The sequence below is a fragment of the Lontra canadensis genome, unplaced genomic scaffold (assembly GCF_010015895.1).
Source record: "Lontra canadensis isolate GAN:19392208 unplaced genomic scaffold, GSC_riverotter_1.0 scaffold2, whole genome shotgun sequence".
Lineage (NCBI taxonomy): Eukaryota > Metazoa > Chordata > Mammalia > Carnivora > Mustelidae > Lontra > Lontra canadensis.
Window position 1 is genome coordinate 17,749,206 of NW_022630996.1, and position 27,914 is coordinate 17,777,119.

General features: G+C 38.4%; 1 protein-coding gene across 5 annotated transcripts in view; it reads left to right on the top strand.

Annotated features, from left to right (window-relative positions):
- The window catches only part of GRM8 (glutamate metabotropic receptor 8), a 723,861-nt gene that overhangs the window by 426,968 nt on the left and 268,979 nt on the right, over positions 1 to 27,914 (top strand). For all 5 annotated transcript variants that reach the window (XM_032870003.1, XM_032870005.1, XM_032869998.1 and 2 more), the window contains exon 7: positions 24,797 to 24,997. In XM_032870003.1, the coding sequence (XP_032725894.1) occupies positions 24,797 to 24,997 (201 nt within the window). The remainder of the gene's footprint in view (positions 1 to 24,796; positions 24,998 to 27,914) is intronic.

Sequence of the window (27,914 nt, forward strand, 5' to 3'; positions counted from 1 at the left end):
AAGATTATATACAAGGAAAAATAATGTAGATGATTAACACTGCTAGTGTCAAGGGCTATTTTTCCTCCCCTTAGGTAGTTTCAGTAATAAAAGAGCAAAGACATTCTGTCTTGTTTCAGGTTCTTTGTTTTGGTGATTTCTGAGCGCCAAGTTGATATTTTTTCCTAAGACTTACAGAAAACCCAGGGCAGTACATATTTTGCTCTGTTTTCAAGGGGTGTTTAAACTGATGCATATCTGTACTGCTGTTAATGATCCAAAATAATTCCTTATGGGAATGATTTCTCCCCCATGATCTATTAATGCACTATCGATTAACCTCAAAACCTATTTTATATTAGTAAACATTTTCATGTAGGATAGACCCCTGCATCCGTTTGCGTGGTTCTCTTAGGTAGTGTGCTTTTAACACGTTGACTCCTTTTGTTTTGGCGTTCCTCCAAATATGGAAATATCTTGGGTTTTATCTTCCAAGTTTCTTTATTTTGAACTATTTCAGCAAACTGAAAAGTTACTAATTGCTTTTTATTACAAACATTTACCAGCTAGTCAGTTGGCTCAACCTGTCTAAATTATGGCATTCTGACGCTAGAGATTAAAAGGCCATTGTTGGTGCGCCTGGGTGGCTCAGTTGGTTAAGCGTCTGCCTTCAGCTCAGGTCATGATCCCAGGGTCCTGGGATCGAGCCCCACATCAGGTTCCCTGCTCAGTGGGAAGCCTGTTTCTCCCTCTCCCTCTGCTCTTCTACCTGCTAGTGCTCACTCTTGTTCTCTCTCTCTCAAATAAATAATATATATATTTTTTAAAGGCCATTGTTATTCCAACGGGACTTGGGATAGCTTTTAGGTTCTAGTCTTGTTGGCTTTCGCTTGGAGTCTGATAAGTTCTCTCACTGATGCTAGTAACAGCTCTTCATAATGTTTACAATGACTTTACATGCATTTCTTTTTTAATTTGGTCTCCTCAAGAGTTGTCTGGAGTATACAGGACAGAGGTCATTATTAATCCTCTTTTCCAGATCAGACTACGGCTCAGAGTTTTAAGTGGCAAGTCCTGATAAGTCTAAGTGCTAGAATTGTCCCTTGAATGCAGTCCTTCTCACCTGCAGTGACCTTTCCACTCTATCGGCTTATTAGGACAGACCAAATAAGGTAAAAGAATATAAAAGGGCAGTGGGTAGCTGTTACCAAGGAAACTGTTATTTTAATTTTTAAAGTATTGATCAGAAAAGAAATAGAAAAAGAGGACACTTCTTATCACAAGTAGAAAGAGGAAACAAATGATCAAGTAGAGGTTTAAAAGCTGGCTGATAGGAAAACTGCAGGAACAAAGCTCCACATAACACGGTCATGTACCGCACACTCTTTCCAGCTTCCTTGTGTTTCTGGGAGGCAAAAAAGGGACAGGCAGATGAGCAGGGACGTGAGACAGTGGTTTGTAGTTTCCTGTGATATTGCAGGAAAGAACGTGGTGTAAATTCTATGGAGTGGACCTCCCCAGGGAAGAAGATGGGAGAATGAGCAACAGGAAAAGAACTTGCACCTTCCGTGGCCAAGACGCAGTGCAGAAAGAGCCAGAGAAGAAGTGGCCCAGGCTGTGACTGGACAACATGCTGACAGTTGCTGGATATTGTTCCGTTTCCATCAGTCACTGAAATGCCTTAGACAGAATGAATATACTGTTTGTGGCCAGAATGGAAACATCACCCGATAACTTACATGCAGAGCTTAAAAAAAGAAAGAGAGATCAGAAAATGGTTTTATTTCCTAGAACTGTGGATTGTTTCAGGTTGAAATTGCTTGAAATGTAAGGGTCGTGGGTGACAATCAGGTTCAGATTAATGATCAAAGCAGAGAGTAACGTAGAATAATTGCATTTAAATGCTTAGTGTTTAAACCAGTGGCTCTGACATTTCAGTGTATCAGAATCGACTTTGCTAAAACACATTGCTGGGCAGAGCCCGGAGTTTCTGGTTCCATATAACTGGGCTGAAACTGGAGAATTTACTTTTCTATTATCTTCCGTGACAAGGTACGCTGCTTCTGTGTTCCAAGGACCATACATTATAAACCCATGGTTTAAGCATTTGCTTTGATTACTTGGGGCTTCCAGGGGCAGTGGATATTGGTTAAAAGGGAACATAACTACTCACTGTGAAGTTTTCTTAAATTTCCATCAAGAAAACAGATGCTGATGTGGAGAGGCCTCCAGGACTGGAACAGCCTGAGATCCCCATTCTGGCCTTCCCCAGTTCCTTGCCACAGAGAAGCACACTATGGGCCATGAACCTGGCCCTCCAGAGCACCATCCTGGCAGATACTGGGAAAAATAGAATTTTCCACATAGGTCGTTTAAACCACCACTTATAATCTACAAGCTTCCTTTGAAAGGATATTTACAAGTGAGGCACCCCTGATTTCTGAAGTAAACCCAGCATCAACAAGCCTGTACCCACACTGAGAAACAAAGTCCTCAGGTGTATCCATCCATTGTCTCGGTCTCCATCTCTCTGTCTTTCCAAAGAAGCTGTTTCCCTGCAGTTACCTGTTCAATTTTAGCATAGTGATTGATAGCCTGATTAAAATTGATGTTTATGTATCTTAAAGTCTTTTTTTTTTTTTCTTCATGGAATTCAGTTCACCACCCTCATGATTCTTTTACCCATGAGCTGTACTCAAGGGGCTCTTTTTCATCTGATGGCAACAAATGATAATTATGAGCAAAACAGTTTGAAAGATCATTTCATTCTATGCTTTTAAATGCAATGTTGTGAACCGACAGTAGACATTACAAATTGGTCTCTCCCTGAGAGCTCCTCAGCAAGAAGAAGAGAATACCTTTTCCTCGAGTCCATGCTCGAAGTGAATGTATGCAGAACTCAACTTTGAGTTTCCACCCTGAGTTGGCAGCTGACCTCGTTACAGCAGTACTTAAAAAGAGACTGGTCTGGGAAAGCTGCCTCTCATGAAACAATACAGTTAATACTTTGCATTAAAAACAGAGGGTAGAAAGATAATAATAACTCTAAAGAAGAAGGTCTCTGTTGTGAATGCAAGTCAAAGAAAATGAAGACAAAGCTGGTAGCAAGTAAAGATATTCAATTATCTAAAAGTGACATCTCAAATTAAGTATTTTTTTTTAAAAAGAATGTAGTGATATAGTTTTCTTAAAAACTGTTTGCTGTGCCTGAATAGATCTCTCTCTCTCTCTCTCTCTCTGCTTTCTCTCTTTAATGTAATAACTGCCTGTGTGAGATAAAGGTGTCATCGTTACTCAGACACATACTTCAGGTAGGGGTGACACTCGGCATTAAAAAGCTGGGCATTTGGGGCACCTGGGTGGCTTAGTGGGTTAAAGCCTCTGCCTTCGGCTCAGGTCATGATCCCGGGGTCCTGGGATCGAGCCCCGCATCGGGCTCTCTGCTCAGCAGGGAGCCTGCTTCCTCCTCTCTGCCTGCTTCTCTGCCTACTTGTGATCTCCGTCTGTCAAATAAATAAATTAAAAAAAAAAAGCTGGGCATTTGAGGATGCACATTTATTCCAATAGATGCTTGAGTTCCTGTTAGAACACCAGCACTGTCATTTATCAAATGGCACCCTAGTGATCTCAAAGAGTTAATGAGAATCTCAAATTTCATACTTACTTCCCCATAGGAAAGGCATCTGACTCACATTTTGCAGTCTAACAAAGCACTTGGTGCCCCTGACATTCCTTCAGAGCCCCAGATCGTCACCTACCGAGTCACCAGTCATTCCTGTCTTCCCGTTTGCCTCTACACCTGTGGGGCATCCCTGCTGCTTCTCCCCATCCACCTTCACCTGCTTGGACTCTGGACCGTTCTTACCATATGTTCCTGCCACCATTAGTGCAGCCGTGGCTCTGGAGGTGGTCTCTGACTTGGCAAATTTCTCTTCACCCTCTGATTGCCTTGGCACAACCATCTGAACATAGAGCTGATTCACTTCTAGAACTTATAGTCAGGATTTTTAATGAAAAAAAAAATCTTAAATAAAATGCTGATGCAGTGGTTTAATACAATGACCAGTACAACCATATGAATAAATACAAATGCAAAGCCAAATACCCACCATTTAATTTAAAATGCTGGTGTGACTGAATGTATTATATACTGCATCCTGATGAAACTACATAAAGCTAGATTTCTCTTTAGGAAGGACAGTGTTTCCATATTTATTAAGTAAAAATAAATTTCAGTATATACTTTGATTTTGCCAATGATCTACTTTTTTTTTTTTAAAGGTAGAACATCATTAACAATGTCTTTAAGGATGTGCTCTTAAGCATAGTGAATTCCATACTCTAAGCTATAAGTTAGAAAACAGGTTAATTATTCAACTCCTTGAATAAATTAAAAGGGAGTCTTCATCTTTCTCCTTTTCCCGATAAATTGATCTCTTGAGTCTGAGTGACATAATCTATATACCAGATCTTCTCCAGAAAGTTATTATATAGAAAGTGTAAATGGCTAGAGTAGCAAAAAGCGACTCATACTTCCTATTCCACTAAATGAAATCACTTTAACAAGACGCGATATGAGAAAATATCCACATGGTTTAGAGCATTTTTCACATGCTTATATTTCTTTAGGCTTCTTATTCATTATAAATACGAAGCTTCTTTCTCCTGATGCTTAGCTTAAGTTGTTTATATTTTAAGCCCGTATTATGTATCACGCTCTATGGGATTTTAACATTTAAAAAAAAAGAAAATTGCTTCTGTGGAACATTTGCCTATACACCTGGTCCGGAAGCGGACGCTGATTAAAGGAGCCGCCAACTAAGACCTGGGAGGTCCCCCTGGTCTGTCAAGGCAGTGCAGATGAAAAGCTTGCAGATCCTTTCCACTTCTAGCGTGGAAGCTGACTGGGAGTTTCTTGCTGTTTCTTTATGTGTTGACGTGTTTGCAGGGCCACAATTATAAACTGATCACAGCTAGCAAAAAAAAAATGCTTCCATTGTTCTCCCCGCTGAATGGTAATTAGACTGTTATTGTGCTCATTGCCATTTTTTATTGTTGCTAGTCTTTTGAACATTATTAGACTATCTTGGATTTCAGTATGTCCTCTGGAAAGAAGGAAATGCCAACCAAGTGCAATGTATGTAAGATGTTTATAGTGATTATCTTATTGTATGCTCTAAATCGCATCGTAGAAAAACTAAATATATACTGGAAACAAGACATTTTGTTTTTCTGTCTGTAGTCATTTGAACCACGTTTGATGCTCTCCTACTTCTCCCTCTTCCTTGATCGTACAGCTAGTTCAGAAAAGGCTGTTTCAAAGTTAGAATGCCATATGTTAGAAGATTTCAAGTATAATCTGGACAATGTGAATTCTGTTTCTATGTGAAGAACAGCTTATCTCGAAGGCTGCATTTACATTAGCTGAAAAGGAAAACTATTGGCGGGTTTTTTTTTTTTTTTTTCCTGTCTCTGAGTCTGAGTTGATTTATTTATTTTTTGTTTTGTTTTGTTTTAAATTGACCGAATCGACCTGATTGCTGTCTCACAGACATAATCTGTGAACTCATCTCCTAGACTCTAGGCCTAATTAGTCTAAATGCTTTCCTGGTTTGCTACTAATTGTATGCTTAACTGTTAAGTTATGATAAAGCCCATTTGAAGGGTAAAATAGAATTCATTCTTCATGTCCTTTAATGTAATTATATCTTATTTTATCATTGCAATAGATGGGGATAAGAATTTTTCCCTATTGTGGGGCATAGAAAATATTTGAATGTCTCTAAAATACGAAGAATATGCAGGAAGACACAGTCTTAGTGTATTAGAAAATGTTAAAAAGCATTTACAGTTTGGGAACAATGGATGAAATATGTGTAAAGGGTATCTAAAAGAGTTTTTCGAATGATAGAATAAGCATACACTTTTCAGATGACTTTGCTGTTTTTGATAGATTTGACCAATGTTTCACTGAAGAAAGTAAATAGAGCAAGTGCATTTTCATTTTTTTCTTTTTTTTTTTTTAAGATTTTATTTATTTATTTGACAGAGAGAGAAATCACAAGTAGGCAGAGAGGCAGACAGAGTGAATGGGGGAAGCAGGCTGCCCCCTCAGCAGAGAGCCCGATGTGGGTCTCAATCCCAGGACCCTGAGATCATGACCTGAGCGTAAGGCAGAGGCTTTAACCCACGAGCCACCCAAGTGCCCTGCAAGTGCATTTTCTAATCTGACAGTTTAAAATAGAATTAATTTGAGATTTCTCCCTCATCCTTTGTCACTTACATTTGGTTTTCAGCTGACATCTCTTGTATAAGACAATGAGATTGATCACAAAATAGAAGCTTTAGAAATTTCTCTGAAAATTAGTGAAGCTACTAAAAATTATATTTCAGTAGGATTTACCTTAATTGAGGAAGTGCATAATTGGGATATGATGATCTACAAATAAGTAAAGGAGACCAAATATCCAAAAATAGAACTAAAAAATCTACCAAATTATTAAGGCATGCAAGTATTTGGCACAGCAAAAAGAAGTCAGGGATGATTATGAAGAAGTAAAAAAAGAGCAAAAACAATAAACAGCAAATTAATTAGTAAAGAAGATGAGATACCACTTGGAAAATTGATAAAAGAGAATAGAAAATTCTCTTTATCATTTTGTAAATATAACAGAAATAAAAGATCCTTTTTTCCTTTCAAATTTTTATTTTAATTCTAGTTAGTTAACATATAGTGTAATATTAGTTTCAGGAGTAGAATTTAGTGATTCATCCCTTACATGGAACATCCAATGTTCATTAACAAGTGCCCTCCTTAGTGCCCATCACCCATTTAACCCAACCACCACCCACCTGGCCTTCAGCAACCCTCAGTTTATTCTCTGTAATTAAGATTCTCTTAGTTTATTTCCCTTTTTTTCCCCTTTCCATATGTTCATATGTTTTGTTTCTCAAATTCCATATATGAATGAAATCATATGATATTTGTCTTTCTCTGACTTATTTTGCTTACAGTAATACTCCCTGGCTTTATCCATGTGCCAGCCAAATGGCAAGATTTCATTCTTTTTGATGGCTGATGTCTCCTTTATCCATTTATTAGTTGATGGACATTTGGGGTCTTTCCATAGTTTGGCTATTGTTGATAATGCTACAATAAACATCAGGGTGCATGTATCCCTTTGAATCTGTATTTTTTTTATCCTTTGGGTAAATACCTAGTAGTTCAGTTGCTGAGTCACTGGGTAGTTCTATTTTTACCCTTTTGAGGAACCCCCATACTGTTCTCCAGAGTGGCTGCATCAGTTTGCATTCCTACCAACAGCATAAAAGGGTTACCCTCTCTCAGCATCCTACTGTCTGTTGTTTCCCATGTTAATTTTAGCCATTCTGAGAGGTGTGAGGTGGTATCTCATCATGGTTTTGATTTGTATTTTTCTGATGATGTGTGACGTTGAGCATTTTTTATGTATCTGTTAGCCATCTGTATGTCTTCTTTGAAGGAATAAAATATCTTGAAAGGCATTTCTTTCAATTAGTTAGAAGGAAAAGACAGTAATTGACTTGATGATATTTTTTTCTGTACTTTTTAAAAAAGATTATATTTATTTATTTGAGAGCAAGAGAGCACATGCATAAGTGGGGGTAAAGGCAGAGGGAGAGGAAGAAGCAGACTCCCCACTGAGCACAGAGCCTGAAGCCGCTGGGTCTTGAACCCTGAGATCATGACCTGAGTCAAAGTCAGATGCTTAAACAACTGAGCCACCCAAGTACCCCTACTGTACTTATTTTTTAGTAGTGAATCTTTATTTTTGAAGACAGGTAGAATTTTTACAAAAGCAACAATATGTAGGGGATTTTTTTAAATTAAATGTGCTTACACATTTCATTTCAAATGGCTAGTATCAAATAGAAAAGAAGTACTGTAGAGTTTGACTAGAGTTATTATTGCTCCCTCCATTCTTTTTGTTACTGCCTAGAACTCTTGAGAAGAGGATCGTCACTGAGATACTTGAAATAAATGGCCATCTAAATTAGGTGATTGTTTCCTGCCTACAACCTGTCAGTGATTTACATTAAAGAAAGCGTGTTCACAACCTGAATATTATCAACCATTTAATATCTCTTTGTAAAACAGCTTATCTCGTTGATAATTGGGCACTTGTTGGACAGGGATTAGAAGAAAGGATGGCTATGTATTTATTTATTTATTTTAAGAGAGAGAGCACGCAATCGGTGGGGCGGGGCGTTGCAGAGGGAGAGTCTTAAGCAGACTCTGCACTGAACACGGAGCCAAACGGGGTGCTTGATCTCAGGACCCTGAGATCTGATCTAAGCCAAAACCAAAAGTTGGAAGCTTAATTGACTGTGGGACCCAGGTAACCCCAAAAGGATGGCTATTTAAAGGTAAAAAATGATCTAGAACTGCAGAGGCATGAGGCACTGGATACTAACTTAATGTCCCTCTTAATTTGGTTAGACATAGTCCTGACTATGAGAGCCGAAAGAGCCGACATTGTGAGCAAAATAGCATTTGCAAAATGAAAGGGATAGAGCCCTGAAGATCACTCAGTCTTTGAACTTAACTGAGAAAAAGAATGAAAAGCAGACATGCAGATCAAAAACACTTTGTCAGATTCATTAGACTGACACATCCAGCTGATTGACAAAAAGTCTATACATGTTAATTATAATAACTTTAGAGAGCTTTTGAGTCTGTGTATTTATTATACTACTTATTATGAGGCTATAAAAGTGTGGAATGGAATAATTAGTTTTTATCAAGGGACATAATTGGCTAGAGGTTTATACTTAGAGAGTAAAGGACAAGAGGTTGCTAGAAGAAGTGACCTATAGAGGTAGGGCCTAAAGCTACTCATAAATTTCCAAGGCCAAGGAAAAGACCCTTTGCTACAGGAATGACTGTCATAGAAGGATGGGATGGGAACACTAACATTTATTGAGATGTTACCATGTTCATAGAAATAAAATGACAAACGAAAATGAATATGGTCCCTGCTCTTGTGGACCATTAATGACATTGTTTTAAAATCAGATAGGAGGGGCGCCTGGGTGGCTCAGTGGTTAAAGCCTCTGCCTTCGGCTCAGGTCATGGTCTCAGGGTCCTGGGATCGAGCCCCGCATCGGGCTCTCTGCTCGGCAGGGAGCCTGCTTCCTCCCTCTCTCTCTGCCTGCCTCTCTGCCTACTTGTGATCTCTGTCTGTCAAATAAATAAATAAAATCTTTAAAAAAATAAAAAATCAGGTAGGATACAGAGATGATTTTAAAAACCACAAAGAGGAGAAGGCCTTCAAGGGTTGTTTTCCTTATAGATTTTCTTTTTTTTTAATTTAAATTCAACTAGCCAACATATTGTACCTCATTAGTTTTTGATACAATGTCCAATGATTCATTAGTTGCATATAACATGCAGTGCTCATCACATCACATGCCCTCCTTATTGTCTACAAACAACCATTGATTTATTTGAAGAAAGAATATTCATTAATTCAGTGGGTAGGTGAAACTAGAAAAGGGGTACTTGGGTTGAAAGGTATTTTAAAGTCATAGTTGTAAAATGTAATCTTAAACTACTTTTGTCTGTACCAAGGGACACAAATTATAGTTTTCCTTTGACTGACTGCTTATAACAACACTCAAGGTAGGAGGTCATTTTCCCCTTATACACTGGTAAAGATGGGGCTACCAAGAGAGGTTAACTCATTTGCCATAGATAACAGAGCTAGTAAATAGGGGATTTGTGTCATAAATTTCATATTTTTCCTACTATTTCATGCTACCTCATAAAGACTGGTACAATAAAAATTCAACGTGTGGTAAGGAGGTTGCTGTCCTTGAGGTTAGACACAATGAGATCATGGTTGTATATCATTTAGGATTATGCCCAGCTATAAGTAACAGGGAGGGAAAATAACACTTGTTTCAACAAGACGTGACTTTATTTTTCTGTCTGGTAAAATTCAGAGGAGGCCTCCAGGAATAGTGCTGTGTGGCTTCTCATACTGCTCAGCTATCCGGACGGTGTGGCTCTAATCCCTCCCAGTTCCAGATGAAAGGCAGAACTCCAGTTACCCTCTTTGCCTTTTAAGTGGCAGGATGGAAGAAAGGATGTAAATGATAGAGATGAAGCGCACAGGTCCATGTCCTTTAAGAAAGGCTCCTGCAAGTTGCCACATTCCCGTTTGTTTACAATCCTATTGGTGGCTATATTTAGATACAAAGGAGGTTGGGAAATGAGGTCTGTTCTGGTCAGTCACGTGTCTGCTAAAAATCAAGAGTTCTAATACCCCAGAAAAGCTGGTGAATTAATACTGAGGTACCACCAATGGTCTCTGCCCAGAGAGCCTCGATGGGTGGTTGGGCTCGAAGACAGATAGAAGTCAAGATGTGAATGGCAATGAGAGAGTGGAAGCATGAGTGCTCTTCCAAGAAAGTTGGCTCTAAAAGGGAGGGTGCTTTATCAAATGACTCCCATACCCGACTCCGTCTCATTCCAAAATGCATTTGATTGAAAGATGATCAGAAAACTCACATATTGGGGCCCCTGGGTGGCTCAGTGGGTTAAAGCCTCTGCTTTCAGCTAGGTCATGATCCCAGAGTCCTGGGATCGAGCCCCACATCGGACTCTCTGCTCAGCAGGGAGCCTGCTTCCCCCTCTCTCTCTGACTGTCTCTCTGTCTACTTGTGATCTCTCTATCAAATAAATAAATAATAAAATCTTAAAAAAAAAAAAAAAAGAAAACTCACATATTAAAAGCTGCCACTTCATACAGAAGATGAACACACAGGACTGTCGCAGAAAGTCAAAGGCCAGATGGTTACCAGGTGCTTAGAGCAGTCCTGTTAAATGAGACAGGTCTAGGGCACCTGGGTGGCTCAGTTGGTTAAATGACTGCCTTCAACTCAGGTCCTGATCCTGGAGTCCTTGGATCAAGTCCCACATCAGGCTCCCTGCTCAGCGGGGAGTCTGCTTCTCCCTCTGACCCTCCCCCTTCTCATGCTCTCCCTCTCATTCTCTCTCTCTCGAATAAATACATAAAATTTTTAAAAAATGAGACAGCTCTATCCAAGGATATAGCAGCAGGTTTATATCTTAATCTAAATTCATTTTGTTGTATCTGGGTACCTTCTTTATTGTTTAGACTTGACTTATAATGGAAAAAGCAAGACAGTTTGAATAAGACTAGGAAGCAAGACACAGTGTGGAGGCTTGGCTTTACAGCTTACTGTGTTTGTGACAATGGTCAGGCTATTTAACCAGACTCAGTTTTCTTATGTAAAAATAAATAAATAAATAAAAATAATGGGAAAAATATAACTTGCCTCATAGAGTGATTTTAAGAACTAGGTAAAAACATATCCAGCTTGTCTAGCATGGTGGTTGGCTCATAATAGATCTGATAAATGTTAGGTCTCTTCCTCTCAGCTTCTAAAAAGAAGGCTGTTTGTGAACATTTGTACACTTGAGCCATTATGTCTAAATGTTTCCTTTATCATAGCTCCCTGTTTCTATCCAAGTCCTTGATGGTAGTAACATAATTTGGGGAGTAAAAATAAACCACTGAGAACAGAATCCAAAAAGCAGATTTGTTAGAACTAAATTTAAAGTGCATCTCAGGCTATGATTTTCACTTTGGTTCTAAATATATCAAATTTCTATTTATAATTTTTCTCACAAAATGTGTTTTGATATTCAGAGTATGCGAGAAAAGTTTAAAGATGAAAATATTTTCAATTTCTTTTTTGCATTTGCATGTGCTGAAAGTTTAAAGATGAAAATATTTCAAAAAAAAAATTTTTTTTTTGGTATTTGCACACAGGGGTAATAATGAGAGCTCCCAATAGGTCATGCTCCATCTCTCAAGGTGAAATTAGGGCTTGTTGCCAGAGTGACCTGTGGCGGTTAATTTGCTCCTCACAGGGCCAGAATTCCACTTCTGTCCTGGAAAGTTTTCTAGGTCTAGAGAGGACTCACACTAAATCATGAGTTATAATTTAGTTTATATGTAATGTTGAAGGACATCACAGTTTATATTAGTAAGATTTAAAAAAAAAAAAAAAGACTTGTCAAACAGATCTACTCTTTTTCCACGGTAAGGTAAGTTCCTAGTCAAAAGCTGCAATTTTTGATCTGAGGCAACAGTGTGTAGGAGTTCTGCTTAATGAATACTGATGTTCTATTGTTTCAGGAGTGATGAAATACAGCCACAGGTTCCTGATTTATGAGGGGTTTAAAATGAGCACTTACCTCATCTTGGATCTGTTGTTTTAACACTGTCTAATACGGTTAGTCTCAGATGGTCTGTTTCCTCTATTATGGAAATTATCCTACCAGTCCATGTGGAGAGAAGCAGGAAGCAAAACACCCTTGCCGACCCTACATTTTATGTACATTTATTTGAACATAAAAATAGAAGGGATAGCTTTGGTTTATTTGAAAAAAGTTTCCCCAGTAGTACTTCATTATATCCCATATAGTTTCCTGGAGTGGCCCTTCATAAAATATTAAAGAAAAGGGATGGTGGCTTTATGCACAGCTAATTGGAACTGTCTTATTGATGTGTGCGTCTTTGGAATGAAACTGTTCAGATTGGTTTAACAAATATTGCTATTAACCTAAGACAGACTTGGGCACCATGCTAGGCCCTGTGGGTCCTCAGAGGAGGAAGATCGAAACCCCCGTCCTTCATGAAGTTTCAGATTATCGAGAGAGAAAATAATATTGAGAAAGAAGTTGCAAATCAAAAAATGATGACTGGAGGACGAATCGTGCTGATTCATTAAACGCCGTCCACAGCCTCTGTGTTTACTGATTCCTGGTGAGGACTTGGAATGAGTGGATGGTCTGCATCCGTGAAGTTGTCTGACAGAAGCAGAGGCTGATTGAATTAATTGGAAGGCAACAAGAGAGGTCATCTTGTCTGGTCCCTGTCCCTATGAAGGATGGCACAGAAACTCTCCCAGACAGATTGTGACCTGCTTTAATCAGCCACTGGCATTATACCCACGCCTGTGCGGTGACCCTTAAAATTGGGAAGAAAAGTGAAAGACCCAGTCAGTCACCCAGCGGATAGACCACACTGCACAAAGGCAATGATTGTTTTCCTCTTTCATCTGGGTGCTCCAGGATCACACACAGATCCCCTCAAATGTTCATTTAAAGAATATGCATCTTATATGTCTGGTACATCTCGTTTTCTGTTTTAAATTCCTTTTATAACTTACACTTAAGTTGTAAAGCCCTAGTTTGGACCGTTTCAACCAAAAACCATGGTTCTTTGAATGGCGATGGTTTCTAGGGATACTCCTTTCATGTCGGCATGAGGGAAACTTACCTCAACGCGCAACTTCTTGCTATTCACTTTTCCTCAGAGTTGATTTCATTAACTCCTTTCAAGGCTTTTAATTCCTCATGGGCAAACCCACTTAGGGATCCCCTCAAGTTTTACTCGTCCTCAGAGGAACTTAATTACACAGTGAAAGAAGGTATGGCTGGAGAAAGGCGACCTGACAGAAAGGGAGGAATCACAGAGCGAGGTAGTAGGAGTCCGTTCCCAGCTCTGCCTCTATTGCTATATTGGACCCGGAGAAATCCCTCAGTGTTCCTTGACCTCAGTCTGGCTATTTGTAAAATAAGAAGATTGGATGAGGTCAGTGAGTTCCAGACTCTTCTTGATTGTACTCCAGATTAGTCATTTCTTGTTTATGGCAACCCAGTGCTCGCATGCCTCCATGCGAAGGTTCAAGAAATAGTACTTCCCGTTACTATGTGCAATACACTGATTCCCATTTTATTTTTGAAAAATGCAGTTTTTAATGATTTAAATGATTTAAAATCATTTTTACAGTGATCTTAAAAACACTAATAGGACGTGTCATAAGGCTTAAAAAAGCAGATACGATCATTGTTAAGGTTGTTTCAGTATGAGCGTCCCTATTTTATTAGTTGCAAGTTTTAGGGTCTCATTATGTGGGCTCTTGTAGTGACATCATTTCCTTGTTGACAAAATCTTAAGAAGAATGAGAAAGTAGGGGAGAAGGATGGTGGGACTAGAGAGCGTAGAAGTGGGGAAAGTTTTGTTTTCCTGTGTGTGTGTTTAATGCCGACTATCTTATTTACTGTTCAATTTTTTGTTCCAAAGAGAATATCTGAGACAACACGATGGATGACTTGCAAGAAGAAAGACTGAAGTTAGTTGCTGAGTAGTAACATAGTCTTGGAAACAATTCCGTGCCATCTCTTTCCCTAGTTCCTGGGGAGTTTGTAATAATAAAAAAAAAAAAAAAAAAAAAAAAAAAAAAAATGAACTCCAGGGGTGGAACCCTAACCTGGACTTAGAAAAGCCACAAATCAGAGAGGGTACATTCCTGTAATACCAAGGGAGCAGACAGAATTTTTAGGTGCAGGCTACTGGGGTTCCCCTGGCCTGTCCTAACAGGAACAAATATACCATGTTCATTGCCCATTGGGCAAACGTGTGGCCATCTGGTGGGACAATATATTCCTGGCCTAGAGAGCATCCATTGGTCCATTGGTCTCATTGAGCAGCAGAGTCTACCTGGATACAGAAGCCAGGAACCTGAAAGTCACTCCTGACAACACCCTTTGTTTCAGTTCCAGCCAAATCCTGTTAATTATGTCTTCTAATGTCTCAAATGCATTTACATTTCTCTGTGTTCATCGTCACCTTAGCCCATGCCACACTTTGTCCTTGTTCATATTATGAAAGAACCTCCCAAGCAGTTATTCTTTTTATGTAATGCCTGATAACCTCCCAAGCAGTGGGAGGTCTCTCTCCCGCCCCATCGCTCTTTCCTCCTTCTTGTCTATTCTTCTGACCCAGTGCTCTTATTGAACCGGAAACCCAATTATTTCACCTTTCAAAGGCCTCCTACTGCACATAGGAAGAAGACAAATTGACTCTAGGTAACCTGCAAAATCCCTAAATCTGCCCTCCCCACCTCTCAGGCCTTATCTGTGCCACACTCCTGCCCAGCTCCAGCGTCCTGTGTTGGATTTCAGGCCCTCATACTTCTCCGCCTCTTCGATCAGTAGAAGAAGAGTCACTGTCACTCAGCCTCTTGTGTTCCCCCTACTTCCCTTTCTCCTCTCGTTCACTCCTGTTTATCCTTTCGATATGAGCCCGTCACTCCCTGAGTTTTAGTTTACGGTTGTATCCAGCTCAGTGCTTAAGATATCACCCAGGCTGTCTGAACGGTAATGATAAAGGTGATAATAAAACATCCCTTGTATAGTACTACTTACTGTTTCCAACACACTCTCCAGACTGCCTTAAACACATTAACTCAATTATGACAACAATTCTGTGGGAGAGTTACTTTTTATTCCCACTTTTCAGATAAGGAAACTGAGGCATAAGAGATTAAGGGATTTAAAGTCCCTCAACTAGTAAATGGCGGTGTGAATTTAAACCCCAGCAGATTAGCTGCAGGGTGGTTCCTAATCTTTGAACTAAATCACCTCTTTCATGTTTATCAGATGAATATATGAATATTTTATATTTTATATTGGGATTTCTTTTGTTTGTGTAATCAGAAAAGTGCTGCACATTGTAGAAGCTTAAGTATTTTATAGCCCCGTATAACAAATAATGGTGTCCTTTATTCACTGTGTAATGTGCTGGATGCCCTGCATTATCTCAATTCTCACAACAGCCATGCAACATAGGTATAAATTCCCATTTTATGAATACAGAATAAGAGACTCAGGAACGATCTCAAGTCTTGATCTGTCTGATGTCAGAACCCATTTTTTTTTTTTTGCATTTTTCTGGGTTTTTTTGTTTGTTTGTTTTTAACAAGAGATGGAATTTAACCTGGGCCTTCTATGTTGCATACAGTTTAAATAAGGGGAGAAGAAAATGTTGAGCATTAACAATGAATTGAGGGGCACCTGGGTGGCTCAGTCAGTTAAGTGTCTAACTCTTGGTTTCTGCTCATGTCATGATCTCAGGGTGGGGAGATCCAGCCCTACTTTGGGCTCAGGCTTCTGGAGCACACAGGTTTGGGATCCCACCCACCCACCCCCGGTTACATGCACGCACACACATGGTCTCTCTCTCTCTCTCAAATAATTAAAAATCTTTTTTAAAAAAAGAATGAGTTGAGAATTTATTAATTGTACCATGATCAACCACCTAAAAATACAATGAAAAAATTCTGTTTCATAAAGCTAGAAAACGAAATATCAGGGCATTACATAAAAAGGAATACGTGAGTGACATATCTTTGCTGAGGATTCCAAAAGAAGATTCGAATAAATGGAGAGGCTCTGTTTCCAAATGGGACACTTAATATCGCAGCTATTTCAAGTCTCCTGCAACTAATTTTAAAAATCAATACAATTCGAATAAAAGCTGCAATTTTTAGAACTAGCTTAAATAGTTCTAAAGTTTATTTGTGAGAACTATCAAGAATTTTAAAAAACAAGAGTATTGATAGAACTTGCATGAACAGATGGTAGAACTTATCATAAAATTACAATAATTGTCCAACAGGTAGTATTGGCATATAGGGAGACAAGTGGCCTAGAGCATAAACTCCAGCTGTATATCCAAGAACATATAGAGTTTGATGTGTGTTAAAAGTGACTTTATATAAATCAATGGGGAAAAGAACATTCAAGAAATAGTGTGGAAGAACTGGCTCATAATTTGAAAAGCAAGGTTAGATCTCTACCTTGCATCAAATATCATGTTGAGTATTGGGAAGCAGTTAAATGCAAAAACCTGAATCCAGGGGCGCCTGGGTGGCTCAGTGGGTTAAAGCCTCTGCCTTCAGCTCGGGTCGTGATCTCGTCGTCCTGGGATGGAGCCCCGCATCGGGCTCTCTGCTCAGCAGGGAGCCTGCTTCCCTCTCTCTGCCTGCCTCTCTGCCTACTTGTGATCTTTCTCTGTCAAATAAATAAAATCTTAAAAAAAAACAAACAAACCTGAATCCACTGAATGAACTACACTGAAAGTATAAGAACTATGCTCTCCTACAATATAGGGAAATCCTCACTAGGTGAAGTGAATATAGCAGATTAAAAAAATATATACACAGTATCTTCTTAATTTAGGGGAAAATAGAGAAATCCTATAAGGCAATAGGTCAATATATAAATGGTGGTTAATGTGATAGGCTAATAGATATTCTTTCTTTTCTTCATTATACTTTTTTCTCACATTTCTACTAATACCGATTAGCTTTTGTGATTAGAAAAAAAATAAAAAATATTTTTAAAGGCACATTTGAAGCCACATTATAAGGTCTGCAATGACTACTAACATATCTTGGGGTGGGAGGATGCATTAGAAGTCCTATCTGCTAGAGAGAGTTTAGGGGGGGAAAATTGGATTCTTCTATGGAGTAGTTAAAGAGAAAAACTCTGCTATTCACTATTGAACTCTGATGTACATGATCAAGATAATTATGTAAAGAAATGCAACTGTCTGAATTTAATCAAATGCCTTTTCTCTGTTTGGGGATTTAGGGATATATCTATGAAATAATTTCTTCTTCTGAGCATCTTTTTTTTTTTTTTAAACTGGTTGTTTTGCCTGAAGATACACTCTTAATCTTACTTGCCTCTTACCTTAGGTTTTTTAGTGTTTTAAAAACCCTAGGGCATTGCATGGAAAATTTAACACCTGAAGGGGACACCTGGCACCTGCCTGAAGCACTTTACATTTCCTGCCAGGCACACAAAGGAGAGAAGTCATTGTGGGCTGATGTAGCACTCTTCAGGGGTTGATTTACAAGTGTCTCCTGATGTGTCCTCAGGCAGCTAAGAGCCTTCGGTTCTTGGGACTACATTTAAATTACAGAAGAAATAGAGAGTAGGTGATTTTCAGCAGAGGACCCTTATCTTCTCATTTTCTCTGCCCTTTGTAAATAGATAAGGCAGAGGCTCAAATTAGTGCATTAGTTCAATACATCTGTTTATTCAGGTCCTTGACAAAGCCTAGTGCAGAATTGACAAAGCAGAACCTTAGGTGTGGAATTGTCTTTTGAGCTTGATGTTACTTTCTTAGTGAAATCTTACAGACATTTACGCTCTTACCTTCCAGAGCTAAAATACTCTATTGATTTTTATAAATATTAATTTATAAGTTTTATTAGCTTTGGCTTTTGCCACAAATATCTAATCATCTTGCTTATGAATTTCAGCCACATTATGCCAACTTTATCTCAGGTACATTACTGAAATTCACAAGCAAGATTAGTTTTTTTTTTTTTTAATGATTTTATTTATTTTTGGACAGAGAGAATGATCACAAGTAGGCAGAGAGGCAGGCGGAGGTGGGGGGAGAAGCAGGCCCCCTGCTGAGCAGAGAGCCCAACATGGGGCTAGATCCCAGGATCCTGAGATCATGACCTGAGCCAAAGGCAGATGCTTAATCAACTGAGCCACCAAGGAGCCCCTCAGGCCATTGGTCTTACAACAGTACTACAGTGGTACTTTACTCCTAAGTAAAGCTTAAATTATTGCAATGCTATAAATAAATGATCAGTGGTATTACTATTATGTGATTACTCTAAACATTTGGGCCTTTTGTTCTTCAAACAATTCAACAAATTTATATAAAATCTGCATACTTTGTTAGAGGATATATTAAATACTAGAGAATATTAAAAATCAGTTCTTTTAACTGAGGTCTTTCTTGATGCAGTTGGAGAGCCAGAGCTGTCAAAAACAAAACCTTCTTGTTAACCTGATTTTCCAAATTCTGTTAATGCTGTCAGAGTTCTGCTGCCTTGCCTCAAAACACCTGAGTTGTTGGTTGCCTTCAAACCTTACTCCCATATTTAATCAGGGCGCCAAATACTGTCAGTTTGACATCTGAAACATATTTTCCCTCATTCTTTTTTTCCTGCTTTTTCAACCTATATCTGCCCTGCCTCCCAGCTTGTATCTCTACCTTCAAACTACATTTGCTTCAATTTACTTTACCCATATTCCCAGAAATATCTTAAATATTGGTCACGGTTCTGTGTTTCCAACTGAACAATATTCAATATTCAATGTAGCATTTAAGATACTCTATAATCTGATCTGGGCTGCTATATTAAAAAATTAAATATCAGTGCTCCCGCCTATCTTGATTTGACATCTTACCTGAAGCTTGGAGGCTGAGCAGGAGGTATCCAGGAAGGCGTGAAGAGTTACAGAGTGGATATCCGCGTGAAGTCCTGCAGTGGGAGATCTCTGGTTATATTCAAGGGCCTACAAGTGGAGCAGCAAGAGGCGGGGTGGTACCAGCAGATGAGGCTGGAGAGATGGGATAGCACATCGCGGAGTTCCCTGGGGGCAGTTGTCCCAGTCCAAAGCCCAGGAATGTGCCCAAGTCCGCTTGCCTTGGGTTGTGTTAGTTGGGACCGGGATCTAGGTCTGCCCCACTGGCCCATACTCTTTCTCCTGTAGCCACTGCCTCCCTCAGTCAGTCTGTCTTTCTGCCTTACCATAGGGCCCTTGTTCTCATCTCCCTGCAGTTTGCATGGGAGCTGCTCGCGCTTCATTTGCCTATCCCGGTGCTTAGGAGAAATTCTTGTATAATTGAATATGCTTCTGTTTCTTTCCTCTATTGTATCCTTGAAGCCAAATCAGTTTAAATTCAGTAGAAGGTGACTTAGGTTGGCTGAGTTGATAGCGATTCCTTTTGCATGTGCAGTGTGATTCTTTCTGGTTCTCATGGATTGTTACTGGTGTACGTGGTTCACTGATTTCAGTCACCCACTGTGCAGTTAGTGCATATATGTAGGGCACTGGGAGAGCTGCTTGTAGGATATGACAGTCTTTTCTCTGGTGCATTGAGTAGCGAGATACAGAGTTGTTGTGGAATTCAGAATGACCCTTCATTCTGGTCCTATGGGCCTAAATGTGTCCCTAGCAGGTCACGGATTCTCTTCTTTCCTCCTAACATCCTCTCCACACTAACTGCAAGAAAACAGTTTAATCATTTAAAATAGTTGCTGCATTCTTAAGGAAAAGTCAGAGAGAAACTAAATAAATACTTTTTAACCTATAAATTTAGAATGTGGGATTTTTTCTACTGTGTGCTAGGATTATAGTAAAAAAAAAAAAATCAAACTGATTGGATATTTGGTTTCTTGGGAATAAAATGACTGGTAGGACTTCCAGCTCCTCCTCCTCCTCTTTCTCTGCTTCTTTTTCTTCTTCTTCACTGAACTAATTAGTTTATTGGATCATCATTATATTAACATACTTTCAGGAAAAGGAAAATAACCTCGAATTTCAATCTATAAAACTAAACTACACCCTGAGAAATCAGAAATTCTTGGAAAGCAAAGCTCAACGACTATCTGTCAAAGAATTTAAAAATCATGTCAGGCATATCTTAGGAACTCGTGCTGTAATGTATATGGCACTCTGCAAACTTGAGCAGATTTGCCTTTTGAAAAACAAGAGGATACACTGTAATGCTCGAAAGACCTTAACTGAGGCACATGAGGTATTGCTTGGACCAGTAAGAATTTATTCTGTTGTCCAGGAACATGAGATACAGTCAGAAGTTTTACATTTCATTAATGAAAATGTAAAATAATCTTGCTATAAAATTTATGAGGCTGACTTCAACTCCCCCCCTGCAAACACTTTGCTATTTGCTGTTAATTTTAAGCTATACACTAAAGCACATCACAACTTTACAGTCAGTGTTTTAAATGGATGGCTGACATATAGCCTTTGACAATATTTAGCCCTTTATAACAATACATTAACGCTAACTTTAGAAACTATAGCATAATGAAATTTTACAGCCAATTAAGTTGATGAGTCACTGTTAGCTTCTTAAATTCCTTTTTAGATGAATAAGACAAGCAACTACAGGAATTGAGGAGCAAACCCCAGCTCTTGTAAAATCTTAAGTGTCTTCATGAAGTTGAAATGTTAGGGAATAGAAAAATATGGTGTCTAAACAGCCTGGAAAGAAATAAAATGATTTCTTGTTAAACCTAGAAATGATAATAATGTTCAGTCTTTCAGTTTGTCACCGTGTGCTTCCATCACTTCATGGAAAGAGTCATAGTGGGTCCACTGACTTGTGTGACAGTCATCACTAAGCAGCCTTCTGAACTTTTACTTAAAAAAGAGCGCAAAGTTGGATATATTTAAACTCTGCTCATACTACTAGGAGTTTACAACTAGTTAAGGAAAAAGTTTAACAAGTACAAATTTAAATATGTCCCTTTAATAATAGGTATGGTATTTGAGAGTTAATTATAAATCTATTATGTATAAAGTTAAAATTCCTTTAGGAAAAATCAAGAAAGAATATGTCTACTAAGGGCACCTGGGTGGCTCAGTCATTTAAGCAATCAGGTCTTGATTTTGGCTCAGATCATAATCTCAGGGTCATGAGATCAAGTCGTACCTTGAGCTCATCCTTTGCACAGAGTCTGCTTGAGATTTTCTCTCTCCCTCTCCCTCTGCTCCTCCCCCCTCAAATAAATAAATAAATCTTAAAAAAAAAAAAGAATGTCTATTCAATTAGGACATCTCCATTAAAATTTATCAGGAAAGTATTGTGTATAATTTATCCCAATTATTGAATGTTGAGAAATATCTTTATAGATGGAGTGAGGTTGCATTGAATAAACTGTGGCATTAAAATAAAATCCTATTTTTATTTTAATCATATTAAAATAAAAACATTTTAGGGTAGAGTAAATTTAAAAATATAAAACATTCACACATATCTAGCTCTTACCTATATTCCATGGACTGAAAAATTTCCAAATCCTTTATGTTCTTGTGGTCATTATTTTCTTTGTACTTGGGCTTGGGCATTTTCTGCCATTTCTGTGCCTGCTGTTCACACTCCACCCAGTGGCAATGGAGAAAAAGAAATTCTCTCTTTAAAAAGAGGGGTGCCTGGGTGGCTAAGTCTGTTAAGTAACTAACTCTTGTTTTCAGCTCAGGTCATGATTTCAGGGTTGTGAAATTAAGTTCTGCTTCAGGCTCCGCACTCAGTGAGGAATCTGAGATTTTCTCTCTCCCTAAGCCCCTCCCCCTTCTCTCACTTAAACAAATACATAAATCTTTTAAAAGTTGTGCATCCTCTTGATTATTAGAGAAGACCCACACACGCACACAAATAAAGTACACAAGAGAAGCAAAGTCAGAAAAACAAGTGATAATGTTCACAGAAGTGTGTGTGTGTGTGTAGCCGAGGGATTTATAGAGCTGCAGCAATACAAACTGAAAACTTGGAATGTAGTGTTACAGACAATGTTTGTGTCCCTTTCATAAATTTGAAATGTGTTAAAACTCTACCCCCTGATATGAAGGTATGAGGATGTGGGGCCTTTGGGAGGTAATTAGGTTAGATGAAGTTTTGAAGCTAGAGCACTATCCCTCATGAATGGGATTAGTGTCCTTAAAAGAAGTCACCCGAAGTCTGCTCTCTTCCATGTAATGATATAATAAGAAAACATCTGCCTGCAACCCAGAAGATATCCTTCACCAGGACCCAACCATGCTGTTACCCTTAGTCTGGACTTGTAGCCTCAAGAGCAATGAGAAGCAAATTCTGTTGTTTACAAGCCACCCAGTCTTTGGTATTTTGTTATAGCAGCTCAGACTAAGACAGTGAGGTATCTGTGTTTGGAAATTACAGATTTGTCATGTCCCCAAATTGGGAGATGCTGATTCAGTAAATCTGGGGTGGCCCTCAGGAGTCTGGACTTAAGAAGATAATCAGGAATGGAACAACTGCTCGAGGATTTATAGGATTCATTTCCAGTTATCAAATTTAGTGATACAAAATGAATGAAACTGGGAATCTTCTTATGGACCTACGGGCCTACCCTCAAAGTAGTTATTTCAGTCTTGTATCAAGTTTACTTGTCATTTACCTCTTGTTTTCTTAAGCAACCATGCTGGTTGGCTCAGGACTATCTGGGTTTTGGTCCTGTATTCTGAGAAATCCCTCGATCCTGGACTAGCCAGAGTGGTTGGTCACGAGATAAGATCTTTAAAGAAACAACTCATCTTTTTGGTTGCTGTGACCATTCTTCAATATTTATTTATGAATTGTCTACTTTGTGGTGAAAACTATGGGGGAGAAATTTTTTGGCTGAAGCTGAAAGGGCTGTTTTCACAAGGTCACTTGATGACATTCTGGACATAGCAAAGCCATTCTAAGACCCCAAGGAGACAAAGTCCCAATGGAGATAGGGAGAAGACGTGCTCCTGGATCTGCATGGATGTTAGCTTAGATCATACAGCTAATGCAGTTGAAGGGTATGTCTTTTGTCATCTTGAAGAACAGATCTCCCCTCTCTGCTGTCAAACCTGTAAGACCTTCAATTCTGATTGAGGTTTTAGGGAAATGATGTAATTCTCTATAATAATAGCCTGGTTTTAGCACTATTGAGTTTGACATGGAAGCAGACTATGTAGGAATATGATAGGCAATTGGAAAGGTGGGCTGGCAGTTAGGTGACAGGAAAGTCCAAGAAAACTAACTTATCAGACTGCTAGATTTAATAAATAAATTGATTAATACAGAAATAGAAAATTGTTGGGTATCTAAGCACAACATGGTGACTATGGTTAATAATACTGTATTGTATACTTGAAAGTTGCTAGGGGTAAATCTTAAATGTTACCACCACAAGAAAAATAAAAAGCTTACACTGGAAGGTAATGAATGTGTTAACTAACCTTTATTTTGGAAATCATTTCATAATATATACATATATAAAATCATCATGTAGTATACCTTAAACTTAAACCATGTGATATGCCAATTTTATCTCCGTAGAAAGATTTAAAAATAAAATAAAATAGAAAATTGAGTTCAAGGGGCAGCTGGGTGGTTCAGTTGGTTGAGCGTCCAACTCTTGATTTTGGCTCAGGTCATGATCTCAGGGTCCTGAGGTAGAGCCTCACCTCAGTCTCCAAGCTCAATGCAGAGTCAGCTTGTTTCCCTCTGTTCCTCCTCCTGCTCTCTCTCTCAAATAAATAAAAAAATAAAATCATTAAAAAAAAGAAAAAATTGAGTTCAAGAAGAAAATAAGTTGAATGATTCTTCTGAAGATAGCTGGTTTGCTTAAGGAAAAACTGTCTCTTAATATTTACAAAAAGGACTCCCAAGTAAAATACATTCAAAATGAGAATAAATATGGTGGGGCAGGGGGAGGAAAAACCTTACTTTGAGACACTAATTAAATGATACTCCTGGAACTGAAGTAGATGAAAAGAAGAAACCTACGCCTTTTGCTTATAAGATCAAGTCACTACCAAAATGTTATGTAATTACTAGAATGTAAAACATAATCGGACTCAGTAAGGTGGAAATAAAGATAATGAAATTATATGTTTTTGTTTAGTTTATATCTTTTTGTTGCTAATAGAATAGTTTCTGTTCTTTCCAAATAAAAAATTCAATACCTAGTTTAAAAGCCTGACTCAGTATGTATAGGAATAAAATAATTGGGAGTATAAGTAAATAGTTTGTCTCATTAAGCGTGCCTCAGAGGGCACCTGGGTGGCTCAGTCACTAAGCCTCTGCCTTCAGCTCAGGTCATGATCCCAGAATTCTGGGATCGAGTCCCACATCAGGCTCCCTGCATCGTGGGAAGCCCCCATCCCCCTCTCCCACCGCCCCCGCTGCTTGTGTTCTCTCTCTCGCTGTGTCTCTCTCTGTCAAATAAATAAATAAAATCTTAAAAAAATCAAAAGTGTACCCCAAATGTGGAAATCTTAGCCCTAATGCCATCTTTGAGTAAAATCTAACACCAGTTGATGGTTTACTTTTTTATTTTACAGGGCTGGAGAGAATCGCCAGGGATTCGTCTTATGAACAGGAAGGAAAGGTCCAATTTGTAATTGATGCCGTGTATTCCATGGCTTATGCCCTGCACAATATGCACAAAGATCTGTGCCCTGGATACATCGGCCTCTGCCCACGAATGAGTGCTGTTGATGGGAAAGAACTACTTGGTTATATTCGGGCTGTAAATTTTAATGGTAAGTCACAAGGTTTTTTTTGGTCATTAACTACTTTAGAAGTGACAGTGTTTGTTCCTCCCCACCCCATACACAGAAGACATTCAAACAGAGTGGAAAGCCCAGGATTAGAAGCAGTGCCCCTTTTAATCAGAAGTGTGAGTTTTTCCACCTGCTTTTAAATCTCAAACATTTTTTTTGGTGCTCCTGAAAGAAGCAGAAGTTAAAAATAAACCTCAATCAATCAAAATATTCTACTTAAATATCACTATTTCAGAAATAACTTAGGAGGCTCCTTTGGAACCGCTCACAATCACAACAGATTAGATTCTTTGAAAATGTTTTGTTTTCGTGCCATTGTTAGAGAAGGACGTATAGAGATTTTGTTTTAAAACTGATCTTCAGCTTCTTGAACAGTAAGTTGACTAGAGGAAGGTAGATGATCTGGATTTGCTACATATTTACCTTCTGAGCGCTGGGTCAAGTTTCTGTATCTTCTCTTTCCTTGTATCACTTTCAATGATCTGGTTGCTGTAAAGCAATGGGCTGCATGCTATAAGCTAGAACTGCACGGGATGCCTTGGAGATGGGATTTACTTACTGCAGAAGCAGAACTTCTGCTCTCTGTGAGTGTCACAGAAACTGATACAAAATATGATGGACCCACAGCATTCCGCTGAGAATAGCCAACTGCTTGTCTGAAGTGAAGGAATTATTGAATGCTGCTGCTCTTTCATGAAAGCTGTAATGGTTGCTGCTCATGATTTTGACTGTTATTTTCAAATGAAATTATAGAATGCTCTGAGCTGTCTAATTCTTTCTGTTTGGCTGTAATCCACACAATGGACATGCCTCCGAGTCACGCACAGCACTGCACTGTCCATCATAATACACTCCAGTGACCTCAGCTGCCAGCCTTTCTCAAAAAAGCACAAGGTCATCTTCAATTTAGAATTCAAGTGGAAACTTCTTCTTTTGCTTTGTGCAGGCAACACAAGGCAAGATTTGGTTTACATTCAACACAGGGTATCCTTATTTTCAGCAGAATTTTTTGTGAGACATTACGTAACAATCCTTTTGTTACGAATATAAATATTAAGGGGAATTTAAAAATAATTTTCCTGCAATTATAAAAATTGAGCAAAAGAAGAGTATTACAATGCAAGGTTATTTATCCTAACATGAGGTTGGGGAACACTCCATTTATCCAAGTAGTTAGGAGCTGTGAAGAGGAATGCAAATGATTATATTTTCTCAATAACTGAAGCTCACCTCCAGAAGATGGGAAAATCTTTAAAGAAACATAAGATTAAAGGATTTTAAAGGTGAATTATCAATTTCTCTCTTATCTTAATCATAGATAAAAGCCAACCCCTTCCTTGATGACTTCCATTATTATACCATACTGTAATATAATGATGCTATTAACGACTATTAAAAACATCTTAATGCCTAATGATTTTTAAGACAATTTGCCTCTAGACTCCAATGATTCCTGAGTTCTATTGTCTACTTTTTATAGTCTTTTTTCCCCCTACCACCTTATCAGGCTGCTGTTTTTGTGCCTTTTTTTTTTTTTAAGGACTGATCTCTTCCATAATTTGCTTCTTTCAACCCACTATGGACAGAGAAGCACATATAGCATTTCATTCATTTAGTTAAGATATATTTATTGAGCACGTAGAACATGTTAAACATTGTGATAGGTGCTGGAGATACACTTCTGATAAAAACAGTCAAAACAGGAGATTTAGATTTTCTTGGGGAATTAAATATTAATCAAAAAAGCACACAAAGGTGTAATAATATAGGCTGTAATGAGCGCTGAGAGTAGAGGTGTGCCAGACTGAGAGTTTGTAAGAGGGAAGCATCCCTACTCTAGGGAGTTAGTGACAGGTGTGACTCTGAAGGAAATGGGTGTCAGAGATAAGGATAAGATAGAATACAAGAGGGCTTACAGGTCATTCTTAAGATTTGTTTACCTTGAAAGCAACAGGAACCCATTAAAGCATAATAGAACTGTGTCTGATATGAGTAAGTATAGTCTTGGTATGACTGTCATATAAAATACATGAATTTTAGTATATACACTTAAAAAAGAATCTCTTTGAGCTCCCTGGAGAGCTGTTTTGCTAATGGCTTGAGACTTGTCTGTATTCCAACAGCTGATGCTACAAGGTAAGAGACCTATACATAAGCCAATTGTCATGGATTATATACTCCTCCTGATTTTTAGTAATTTTCAGGAAGTTCATAAATTTTTAAATTTCATTGTTAGCTTTTTTGTTAGTGTTCATTAATTATTAGTGCCTTGCCTATGATATATGCCTATGATAAAAAGATATATAGGGCAGTTCAAATAGAAGTATATTATCAAAATCATTTAAAGAGGAAGAAACAATATGGTAACTAGGATATGGGACTACATCAAGTTCTAACCTTCCAGAGCAGCTGTAATGTAAAGGGACATTCAGTGGGATATATAACTTTCATTGTGATGGAAGCAAGCCTCCCTATTTTTTAAGAGAGCACTAATTTTCTGGGAAACTCTATCTACAAGAACTATATCATATGGGACTTTGACAACCTAATAATATGAGCAAAGTTATTATAAAACAAAATTTTATATAAAAGAAGCAGCTTTCTCTTTGGCTGTTTTGCACCTGTACCCACAATCAAAGCCAAGAATGTAATGCTTGTAACACTGAAGGGTATTTTATTAAGAGTTTTCAGGAGGGAGATAATCTTCTTTATCTAGGTTTACAACTTTCTCAAACTCTGATGATATGGGGATTACCATATCCTGTTAAGAATAAATGAAGAACATATCCCTTATACTCTGCTTTTCAGACTTGATCTTCAAAAGAATGTTACTCAGAAATTTAACGTTTCAGTCAGTTACTGGGTTGTAGGGGTGGCCATACTCTTGGACACTCCA